General features: G+C 40.3%; 1 protein-coding gene across 2 annotated transcripts in view; it reads right to left on the bottom strand.

Moving 5' to 3' along the window:
- The window catches only part of cntnap2b (contactin associated protein 2b), a 57,383-nt gene that overhangs the window by 16,028 nt on the left and 29,313 nt on the right, over positions 1-12,042 (bottom strand). Inside the window, exons 6-16 of one of the 2 annotated variants that reach the window (XM_040143247.1) lie at positions 10,029-10,232; positions 9,666-9,850; positions 8,949-9,074; positions 6,120-6,378; positions 5,799-5,948; positions 3,858-4,020; positions 3,582-3,688; positions 3,383-3,502; positions 2,450-2,565; positions 1,593-1,677; positions 831-987 (exon numbers count right to left, since the gene is read on the bottom strand). In XM_040143247.1, coding sequence (XP_039999181.1) covers positions 831-987; positions 1,593-1,677; positions 2,450-2,565; positions 3,383-3,502; positions 3,582-3,688; positions 3,858-4,020; positions 5,799-5,948; positions 6,120-6,378; positions 8,949-9,074; positions 9,666-9,850; positions 10,029-10,232 — 1,672 coding nt within the window. Of the gene's footprint in view, positions 1-830; positions 988-1,592; positions 1,678-2,449; positions 2,566-3,382; positions 3,503-3,581; positions 3,689-3,857; positions 4,021-5,798; positions 5,949-6,119; positions 6,379-8,930; positions 9,075-9,665; positions 9,851-10,028; positions 10,233-12,042 lie in introns of both variants that reach the window. The other variant, XM_040143246.1, reaches the window with a different exon arrangement.

The following is a 12,042-nucleotide window of genomic DNA, read 5'->3' as shown; positions in this document are numbered from 1 at the left end:
ATGGACTGCATGTACATAGCGCTTTTCTAGTCTTATCAACCACTCAAAACGCTTTACACTACTACCACATTCACCCATACTTTCATACAGCTCTTTTCTATACAAACAGCGATTTCTATACATACACACACACCGATGATACATCAGGGGCAATTTGGGGTTCAGTATCTTGCCCAAGGACACTTCGACATGCAGAATGGAGGAGCTTAGGGTTGAACCACTGACCTTCTGGTTAGTGGACAACCCGCTCTACCTCCTGAGCCGAAGCAAATTTACATACATTTTTACTCATCAGAATGTGTATGCTGTAAATAATTTGTACATTTCCCTATACAAATAAAACCATATAATATACAACTATAAAGTTAAATAGATAAATACAGTGAGTCAAAGTTGTACCAGGTCAGAGCACTGCAAAATGTGATGGATGTTTAAAAGGGACAGACCTGGTAATAATTTTGATTGGATTTTGTGTGACCATAGTTTAACATATATTATTATTCAATATTCATATGTTCATATATTCATATTCTTATGTGAACATATTCATAAAGTACACTGGAAACAAACAACATACAGTAGAAAGGGATAAAACAGGACCCATATTCATCCTGCTTTTCATGTCATGTAGTCACTATTCCTGCTACAGATGTGTTATGTAGGACTAGATGTAGTTATTATAGCATTAATAAGATCATTGCTGCTGGCTGTGACAGCGACTTTAGTGAAAGTAAGGACTGTAGTGCAGTGTGAATATACAAACTCTGTAACCTTAACTTGTTAAATATAAGGAGCTCCTCAGCTGAGCTGCTGAGCACTGGTCCACTCACCAGGTGCGCAGGTCAGCATCACAGTTGCAGTGGTGTTTGGGGTCCGTACAATTGTGTTCGATACCACAGGAACACTTCTGTATTCCTGGTCCTGAACCCCCCCAGTAGGAATGCCTCTCATTGGCTCTTCCTACCCACCAGGTAAATGGGACACCATCTGGAAGTTAAACCAAAATCAGTTTACTTTTACTTTCATTAGATCAATTTTTAAAGGTGTTATTTCTAAGTTTTCTCTGCCGCTGAACTTGGTTTCCTGGCGGGAGCGGGTGGTGGTGATGGTGGCTTGCCAAGAGCATCAGCAATCATTGCATTTAAAAGACAAGAGGTTATAATATGCCCTCTGAGCACAGCTACTTCTTCAGGGGAGACTGGATGATACAGTGACTCGGTACCAGAAAATCACAAGACAGGCTAGATGGGCCAAGGCTAGCTAGTTAGCATGCTAACTTTAGTAGAAGAAAAGAAGTGGTAGAAATAGAAGTGTTGCTTTCCACTGCAGGAGACTGCTTGATGCTGAACTTACAACATTTCTTCCAGACTGGTGAGTAAACAGCTGGTAATGCTAACACTGGGTATGTAGCAATAGCAAAACTTACAAATACTTCAGCTCCCTTCAAACTACATGCTTTAATTTGTAAATATCCTGCTTACACAATGCTTTTAACCTGCAATCCTCTATTATTAAGTACTCTCATACACGGTACAACTGTTTGTGAGTGCACAGATGAAGCTGTGACTTCAGCTAATGATAGTTTACTTTACCTGGAGTGTTGAGCAGACGAGACATTCGGCAGGCGTAGGCTACATACTGTTCACAGTACTCTGCACTGGCGGTGACTGACAACACCTGGACAAACACAGGAAGGAGACAGAGACAGCTTCTTTTCATGTGTTCTTTTATTAAATACCGACTTATTCTTTTTAACAAGAAACTTTTCCTGTTATAACAATATTTCTCTTTATCCTGTTATATGAAGAATCCTCAGCTTTATTATTTTAACAAATGTTTCACATGTTACACTTCATGATCCCCCCGGTGTTTTCATTCAGTTATTGACTAGCCCACCACTATCATCATGGCTTAAAATACTGTTACTGAAATAGCTAGCAAGTTGAACCAGTATTAATTTTCAAAAAAAAAGAAACTAAGGATAGCAGAGTGGTCAGTATTACATGACTGTTGTTGTACTGATGGGAATGGGAATGGGAATGTCGTGCCATGGAAACAGACATTATGTTGAATTTACAATGTGTGCTAGTAGAGTACAGGTCTGTGTTAGTGACTGACCTTTGTTTGTCCAAGCTGGCCACAACCCTTTCTATTGGGACTTGGCCATTACTTCTATATTGACTTTTATTTCAGAAGTTAGAGTAATCCCATATACATTATAACCTAATATTAATTATATCAATATTTATATACCTAATGCAGAATTGTCTATTCACTCTGTTTTTACTTATATTTACACTTTAGTGTGTATTTGTATCCTGTCACTATTAGGACCAATGCAATACGCAAAAAAAAATGATTTGAACTCCAACTGGTCCAGTCTGACCACAACTAATAAAAGTGCAAAGCAGATGAACTAGGTCAAAGTAAGTGTTTGATCACTGTGTACCTGTTCATCAGTTGCATTATAAGTGATCTGCAGTGCTGCCTTTCCCTCCTGGTCTGCACTGGTGACTGAAGTCTGAGGAGACAGGTTGTTCTTCAGTGTGGTCCAAACCTTTTCCTCTAAAATAGACAGTGAAAAATAGTAAACGCAAATGCATGTTTCCATATCACAGTAGCTACTGTTGTATTCACAAACATAATTATGTAATTATGTTCTTGACTGATTTACAAACATACATGGTAAAACATTTCTCTCCAGAGCGTTATAAAAACAGCCCAGACAATAACTGGACTCCCGTCGCGCCCACTGGAAGACACCTTCAGATCACGCTGCCCAGAGCCAGCAGTATTTTGAAGGATTCAACTCACAGGGCTAACAACTGGAATAGTTTTTCAATACAATTAGGAAATGTGCAATAACATCTGTAAATATCTGTATAGAACGTCCAATAATATTTTTATAAGATGCATTAGCATTTGCTACGCTTGTTCTATAGTAGCGTCTGATATGCCAACTCTCTTTTTTTAATTTTTATTACTTTTTTATTTATCTTTTCATTATCATTATTATATTTATAATTGAATTATATTTACATTGGCAGGTGCGCGTATGTATGTGTGTGTGTGTGTTTCTGTGTGTGCGTGTCCATGTGTGGAATGTTAAATGAACTGTTATAGGAGCTGCACGGAAAATTTCGTTATGCGACAATATTCACAATAAATGCACAATAAATGCATTCTATTCTATTCTATTCTAGTCTGTTTTGTGGAGTATGGTAAGCATAGCTGCTAAAGATAAGTTTGCACCATATTTTGGAGCAAGCATTGACAAAAGCTATTTTGGGAAATAGACTTTTTTACTGTCACCCAGAGTCAGAAGAGATTAAATTAAAATTAAACAGATGAACCCTACACCCTTCTCACTGTCACATCTCACCTGTCATGTCACAGCTGACTCTGAAGGGGGCAATAGACCCACTGCCATCTGGGTCGATCCAGTAGTTCCCTGAGCTCTTCCCCTTGTGCTTATACTCCTCACAGGACTGCTGATACATCGCTATGGAGGAGACACACAGCTCAGCAGACGCAAAACAGTGTGTGTGTGTTTGTGTGCGTGTGTATGTGTGTGAACTTACAGGTATGGCAGGTAGCTCCAGTGTATCCAGTGCTACTACAGTTGCAGATGAATGTGTCCCACGTCTGAGAACAGCGACCACCATGCTCACAGTGGTTAGGAACACACCTAACATGACACAGATGAACAGTGGAAAGAAGCTTATGTGCACACTGCGAGAAAACAGAAGGGACCAGTTTCCAACCCATCATATTTGCTGTGAGAAACCAGAACTACCCACTGAGCGACACTACTTCCCTGTGCTTTCTCTTCTTTTATGACAAGTAGACTCGTATACCTGTCTATAATGGCACACATATCCAGGCTGACATTTTCAAAGGTTCCAATGTGGCCCTGCTCCAAAGCCCTCAGGTCAGCTAGATGGTCGTCTATTTGGATCATCTGCATGCAGCCCTGGAAGGACCGCTGAGGTGATCTGGTGTTAGCGTGCATGAAGTAGCCTAGAGGCAAACAGAGGCGGTCAAAGGTCATTATTACAACCACTGGAGAAATACTGATGGAATAAACAGTCTGTCTGTGCCCTATCTTCCATCCACTCCCTGTCACCCTCATGACTGTGGCCAGGAATTAAGAAATACTGAGGTCATGAGATTAAGCACCTGTCCTAGAAAACACTAGACACCTGACACCTAATACCCCTTATTTTTGGTTTACTCAGATTTTTTACCCTTAATTTATTCAGCTAACTTATAAGGCTATATTTTCTGTAAACTGTAGTTTCCAACATGGAGGTCTAAATACTGTTTTAAAGCCTTCTCCACATTGCCAGGAATAACATTCAGGCGGGGAAATGACAAATCCTTTATTTTTATTTAATGGCCTAAGAGTCCAATTTAAATATATTGAGTCTAAAAAAAATACTGGGATCAGCCTACAAAATATCCACAGAGCATCCACCAGGTTAAAGTTGTAGAGAATCAAATGTCCCGCCAGCTTGCTATAACACAAAATTCTCAAACTACAGAGGACTTGACCCTAGTATCCTTCATCCCACTGATTTGGAACTAAAGTAGGTCATCGGTATTTGAGTTTCTTGGGAACATTTAGGGCAAATAAAAGGCCTAACGTGTGTGCTCTAATATCCAAATGTTTCACCTACTCAGAGCCTAAAATGTATTTCAGTCATGATATCCCTAGCCAATCCCTGTCACCTGGCAAGCCTGCAACAATGTTGTGGATGATGGAGCAGAAAAGGCTGACAACCCCTGCTCTACTCCACAACAGACTCCATGTTTAACTCTGGGTCATATTAAGAATAAGGGCTCACTCAAATTCAAGACTGACATTCTGAAATTACTCCCCTATCCTCCTTGAACATACAGGTATGTCCGTGTAATAACCTTTACTCCCGGATTAAGCTGTTAATGCACATTATTAATGGACAAATGTCCTGCCTATTACCTTTATCGGTATCTTACATTGCAAACAGAAGGAACCGATTACACAGTACTGTGCAAGCGCTTTAGGCATGTTAGATGTTTTCCATCATCAGTCCCATTAGAGAGGCATCTGATCAGTCCCAAATTTATTCTGCAGCAGGACAATCACACAACAAAGTCCAAACACACAACCAGTCATATAGGGCTATCTTCAGAGACAAGAAGTACATGGAGTTCTGCAACAGATGATCTGACCCCCACAGTGCCCTGATGTCAGCATCATGGAGTGAGTCTGGGATGACATGAATAGACAGAAGACACTGAGACAGCCTAAATCCACACCTGAATATCTGTGTGCAGGTGTAACGAGGAGAACTGGTGCTGTATTAAAAGCAAATAGGGGTCACAGCAAATACTGATCTGATTTAGGTGTTTTTGCTTTACTGCACTCTGGAATAAGTTTAATTGATAGATAAAAACTATTCATGGCATTAGTTTTTAAAGAATCCTCAGTTTACTTTTAGTGCCTGAAGCTTTTGCACGGTGCTGTATATCTTTTCAACAGAATTTCTACACTCAATCACAGACCTCCATGTGTTGCCAAATGTTGTTGCTATTCTTACTCGTCCTATTTTACACTCCTATCAATACTGCTTCATCATACAGTGAGTTTGTTTTGCTTTTATTGTGTGTAGTGACACTTGACTAGACTAAAAGAAACTGACTAAGGAAATTGTGTAATGTGATTCACTGACTGAAAATAAAAATATCCTGCACTGCCGCCACTTGAAACATACAAAGTAACATTGGATGATTAGTTATATTTTTTGAGTAGTCACCTCCAAAGTAGTAGGTTCCTCCAGTCTGGATTTGGATGGGGATGGCTGTTCTGACTGTAGATGCTTCGTCTCCGTCGACTGTAAGCATTGCATAGTTCTCCAATGCATTCAGGTGGACACTGTGCCACTGGCCATCATTCAGACCTGAACCTGAGAGGAAAAACACACTTCAGTCTAAAAACTTTAACAGGACAAAATTGATAACAACAATAATCGAAGCAGGCAACAAGATAAAGAAAAGGGACTAACTGTGACAACTAATTAAAATAACTCCTGAAGGCTACTGAACTTCCATTCTGATGAACAGTGAGCTAAGCTGACCTGATGAGATGTCAATATGTGTGTTCTTCCTCTGTGTCACATTCATGTAGACGGTGACCTTGCCTTCCATCAGTCCCACCTCCACCCAGCCGTCAGCCAGCGCAGTGAACATCAGCAGCCCATTGGGGTTCCATGTTCTGAAAGACAGACTGACTGACAGAGTGTCGCTGTTACTCTGACCCGGCAGCCGCAGAAAGGATGTGGAGTTGAAGAAGACGGGGAAGGAGTTGGAATCAGTGCATGAGAATGTCAGGTTACGCTACAGTGGGAGGGAGAGCAAAAGAAAAAGAGAGGAATCATGGACTGTAGGTGACTAATTAAACTATGGACTACTCCTCAGTTAGTTTTCAATTTGAGATTGAAACTTCTTTCTTTTTTTTAATTGTGTTTATTTATTTAAAATAATGGAATGCTCAAACTAATGCTCTGAGTGAGTGAACACATTTGACTTGTTCTGGTGTGCCAGCACCTCTTAAGGAGTTCTATTTTACAGGAGCCTTAATTATGAACAGTAAGCTTGTCCAGTCTTATGACAAAATTGTAAGAACCTCACCACACAGAGATTATACATGCATGAAAAGAAATTTAAGCAGGGAAGGAAAAAGTAATGAGAAGGTCTTTTACACTGTTTAGATCTGTAGTCATAGATGACTAAAGCTTTTGCTGATACAGTGATGCTGTAAATCCAGACAACCGTACCATTCACTTTCAAGACCTGGAGAAGCTAAGGAGCAGATTTGAGTTATTATTGATAGGGATGGACTATTGAAGGACAAAGCTAAGAAAGTTAAAATCTTTGTCAAAACGTCTTTTGATGATATTGTGAATCACACAACGCAGACTACTGTAAGCTTCTCTCACACAGAAACCTTCTCTATTATGGCCTGTAGGCATCTATATTATGTCAAATTACTCTGGAAGTCTTTGCAGCCCAACAGCAGAACAGTGATCAAAGCAAACTGTCTAATGTCTGTTAGACCCATCAGCTGGCAGGAGGACAGCAGAGCTGAGAGCTATTGAGATCCACACCCCATTTCTTTCAGTCTCTTATTCTCATCTGGGCAATCTTTTGTGGACATGCTGCTGGACAAATTATATCTGTTCAGCTACAGTGTGTCTATAAGCACTTTCAATGTCTCTGAAGGTGACTCTTCACTGCCAGCCCTGTTTCCATATTCTTTTGGCTGTCTTAATATTTAAGAGCCACTCAAGTGATTTAGCACTGCATTTCCATAAATTTTGGTGACTTGTAAGAGTAAAATTAAAAAAATAACAGTAAAAATCAAAGCAGCAGAATCCGAGATATTCTGACTTTCAGTACCTACTGGGTTACAAATACCATGGATCCTATACTTCCCTTAATGCAATTATTAGTCTTTCAACAGACCCTCCCTGTCTGGTAAATGCCCATGTCTTTCAAAATCCATTATACACTCCACCATCAATTTATAATTCAGACTTTGTGTTAAAAACGGAGGTCTCCAAGCCAGTACAAAACCTACCATAGGTTTTGTACTGGCCAGAGCTACAAAAGACATTGTAACATTTTTTCCCAGGCTGAGTGGTACTCATGATGGAAAAACTGATCTTCATGTTTAAAAATCAGTGGAGTTCACCTTTGAGCTTTCAACCATATCTTGATGAAGATGAGTTTGGGCGCTCATAAGTGAAGTTAATATTTTTTGGTCAAACTACTGTTTCTTAAGTCAAGACTGAGCTATCACGTTTAACAATTTTTTTTCATTTTAACATTATCAGCCGAGATTTATTATCCTCAAATTTCAACATCAGCAGAAAACTTTGGAGAACAAACACAGAGACACACATGACAGTAAATGAATCAAACCAATTATTCCTCTGTTTGGGAAGAAAAGGGTTTCAATGCTGAGCTATTTGTACCATGTTGTGTTAGGTGGCTTTTATGGAAAATATTTACAGTAGATGCAGGTTATTGTAGCACATGTATTTTACCAGTAGATGGCAATTTTCACGGTTCCATAGGAACCTTCAAGTAATGAACATATATGTGACAAACTGTGTATATAACATCTAATGTGTGTATGTCTCTTAACTGTGGAAGGAACTTTGGAGCACATGGACTCCACACAGAAAGGCCCCAGCCAGCTGCCAGGTTCCAATCCAGAACCTACTTGTCACATTGTCTGTCATTCATTGTCTTCCTTTTTTCCCGCTATGCACCAACTCGCCTGTCGTTTCAGAACAAGCCAGTCCTACTTGCCCTGCAGTAACCCTTATGTTCCTGCCATTCCCCCTCATCCAATCTTCCTCACACACCTTTCCTCTCCAGCCATCTTTTCCTACCTGCCTGAATGTGCGTGTTGCCACCTTCTGCTGCTTGGACTCCTGATCATCTGCCTAATCTACTTTTGGATCAATTTGCCTCTCTCTGCCTGCATTCCTGGTGTTGAACCTTGCTTATCTTTTAACTTTCAATTTGATCTGCCTGGTCTCGCCATTGTGCTTTTTATGTTCAAACCAGTTTTTTACGGAGCCATTACAAGTCTTGCTGTGAGGCAGTGAAATATTCACCTTTTTGAAAAAGTTACCACCAAGAAGAGGAGTTTTCCTCAACATAGTTTCTAGTGCCATGAAAAACTTAAAAGCTTTTGAAAAATATTAAATCTGCAGTAATTTCATTTAGTGGCATAAGTGTTAGTTCATTTAGTAGCATAAGTTAGTTAAAGGAGAATTCTACTCTAAAGACAGACAAAGATAGATAAATAGAAACTATGTAAGCCAGGTCTCTGTTAAACACACACACACACTCAAAGCCAGAAGGAGGTGTCTTACGAAGCCTGAGGTGTCCACCTTCTTTCTGTGGACTAGGTTGGTGATGTTGTCTCCGTTGTATGTGATACCCTCCATGCAGCCCACAAAGTTTTCTCTGCCTCCCGAGCTTGGCTTCGCTGATACCGCCAGCCCTCCGAAACTGATCTGAGGGCAAAGTGGAGTCGATAACATGGACTAAATGACATTGATCCTTCTGTGATATTTATTGTACTACTTTGACCGACAGTAACACTTACTTTCAGGAACTCTACATAATCAGATAGTTAGCTTTCAATTTAAGGTGGCGTTCTATTCTATTTACTTAAATGCATTTTCTTTCTCTGTTTTGTGCTGTTAGTAGCGGTGCAGTATATTAATTTTCATTCTACAAAATTAATAGGGGATCATCCCCACCAGCCATCTTGATTTTTACAGTTTTAAATTTTATGCAAATGACTTTCACTAGGGGCACCAGGGTGCCCCTATGTAGAGGGTTTTGAATGCATGAAAAATTTTTGCTAACTTGGAGAACAATACTGCATGGAATGGTGGACAGTGCTTTGTTACTGTATAGCCCGACAAACTTCATTAGTAGGTTTACACCATCAGTGTGTGTTGATGGTTTACACCACCCGTGTGTGCTAAAAAGACCACTATAACTCACAGAACTTTGAACTAGGAGCAAATTACCAGGATTGTGACATGAGGCTGAGATGATGAAAAGGTCTAACAGCAATACCCACAGGGAGTCTTTACCTCATAGTCCAGGTCCAGGTGGTCAAACTCTCCATTGGTCCTGAACTGCTGGGTGTGGTGGTCCAGTGTGAAGTTGACATTCCTGCGGTAACGCTCAATGACAACTGAGTGCCAGTGGTCATCATCCAGTAAGCTCCCGCTGATCACAGAGGTGTGACCCTGAATGGAACCATATTGGTTACTGCCTGGAGAGAAGCGAGCAAATCACAGACAGGAACAGGTTGTAAATGTTTATCATGCATCATTAGATAATACATTTCTAAGAATTTCAATAGAATAGAATACACTGTCTCTGGAGAACACCAGAAATATTTAGAGAGCATTTCCTGTCCATGAAACTACACAGACTTTATAAAAGGCTACCTAAGTTGATGTTGAGCTGCAGTCTTGCCCTGTGGAGCTCCAGGGAAATGTAGTCTCCCTGTTGTCCTTCTCCATGGAGCAGGACCCCATCTCTAGCTGTGGTTCTAAACTTCAGTGAGATGACATCTTTCACAATCTTCATCTTTTTATTCCTGAAGCGGTAGGAGATGACGCCATGGCCATCAAAACTGATGACATCTGCCCCTGGAAGAAAAAAATGGATTTTCTGTATTCTGCCAATAGAACAGATCTGGGATCCAGGCCCATCAAATCTCGTGGCTGTGCCTGCTTGCAGCACCATGCTAAAATTAGTTTCTTTGTGTTCTAATTTTGTTTAGTGCTCTGTGATGAGCAGTGCATGAAAGACACTTTGACAATTGGGGGGGTCCCATGCCATGTGCAGTACCTCCAAAACAGAGTACTGTAGTTTGTACTTTTCTAAAAACAATTTGCAAATCTCCAAACCCTATTTTTAATTTGTGTGTTTAGTGATATATGGAGTGGTAAAGGGCATGCTTTCCTTTATTTCCTTACTGTATGAATGAACAAGCACTTCAGATTTCATGGGTTGTGGTTTGCAAAGAACACACTTCTCTCATGTTCTATTCTCAAATAAGGAGGCTGTTTTGCCAGAGTTTTGACTCCTGTGTTTGAACTGGCATAAGCCATCCACAGATATCATATTCACCAAAATGAGCCTGCAAATACATTTGTTATCAGTACTGGCCACTGAAACAGGATTACCTTTTGCACAGTCTTTGATGGAATGGTCCTTTATTATTGAATTAAAACAATATTTAGTTTCAAGAGCTGGAAAAACAGATAATTCATCATTTCCACCTCAGGTATAACTTCTTTTATTACACTCCTGCCATGCCTGAGATTTACAAAAGTGCATGTGTGAGCTGTCTGTAGCTCTGGTTCCTCACCTGTCAGCCAAGAACAGAAACCTGAGGCTGCAGTGGGCACAGGCTCACCAAAACGGGACAGCTAAAGACAGCTAAAATGTAGCCTGGTCTGTCGAATCTGGATTTCTGCTGTGGAACGAGGATGGTGGGGTCAGAATTTAGCATTAGCATGAATCCATTGACCCAACCTGCCTTATATCAACAGTCCACGCTGACCTAAGACCAGACAGTGGAGGCACCTGTTGAACTTGACATTGCCGGGCTGTAATGGTTGTGGTTTGCATTTTGCTGCAGCACAGCAATCTACGATGGAGTCTTGATTGCCTCTTGTAAGTTGATGTTGTCATGAGTAGTACTGCAGAGTTTTGTTAAAATAAAATCTTATCACCCTCTGTGACAACGTTGGCATTTAGCTAATTTAGGTTTACGTGTCAGCGAGCAGACTGAAACATCCGTTGTTCGAACCTAGTTAGTGTACACGAATTTCCTGAAAAGTACAGCAACAATCACACTTTTGGCTCAACAGCTAGACACCATGCTGTGACTGCTAACCTTTTACATTCTGTAATGTAGCAAAGTGAGATTACTGAACATATGATTTGCCAACTATAGAATATTGGCAGATTTATGCTTTTACGATTAGTTAAATGCCAAATCTCATAGTGGGAGCACTATACTAACATCATGGGGCTCTGTCACAAATTCAATATCTTGTCAAGCTGGAATGGTAAATGGACTATACTTATATAGTACTTTTCTAGTCTTATTAACCACTCAAAGGCCTTTACACTACATGCCACATTCACCCCTTCACACACAGATTCATACAGCGCTTTTCTATACATACAGCACTTTCCATACATACACACAGACTCACACACTGATGATACATCGGTAGGAAGTGACTATGCCAAATGGATAGCTACGAAGAACAGTTTCATGAAAGCTAACCTGATTCAAAGTATTTCTAATGATCCTGACAAGCATTAAATCTCATCGGATCTGCACAGTTAGAAATGGAGCATCTGTGATGACTGACCCTACTGAAAGGCTCTAGAGGCATGACTCTTCCCTGGAGAGTGTCCACTGCCTCTTCTAAATTATTT

This window comes from Xiphias gladius, chromosome 14 (genome assembly GCF_016859285.1).
Source record: "Xiphias gladius isolate SHS-SW01 ecotype Sanya breed wild chromosome 14, ASM1685928v1, whole genome shotgun sequence".
NCBI classification, from domain to species: domain Eukaryota; kingdom Metazoa; phylum Chordata; class Actinopteri; order Istiophoriformes; family Xiphiidae; genus Xiphias; species Xiphias gladius.
The sequence above is the reverse complement of the archived record's forward strand: the minus strand, read 5'-3'. Positions and strand labels throughout refer to the sequence as shown.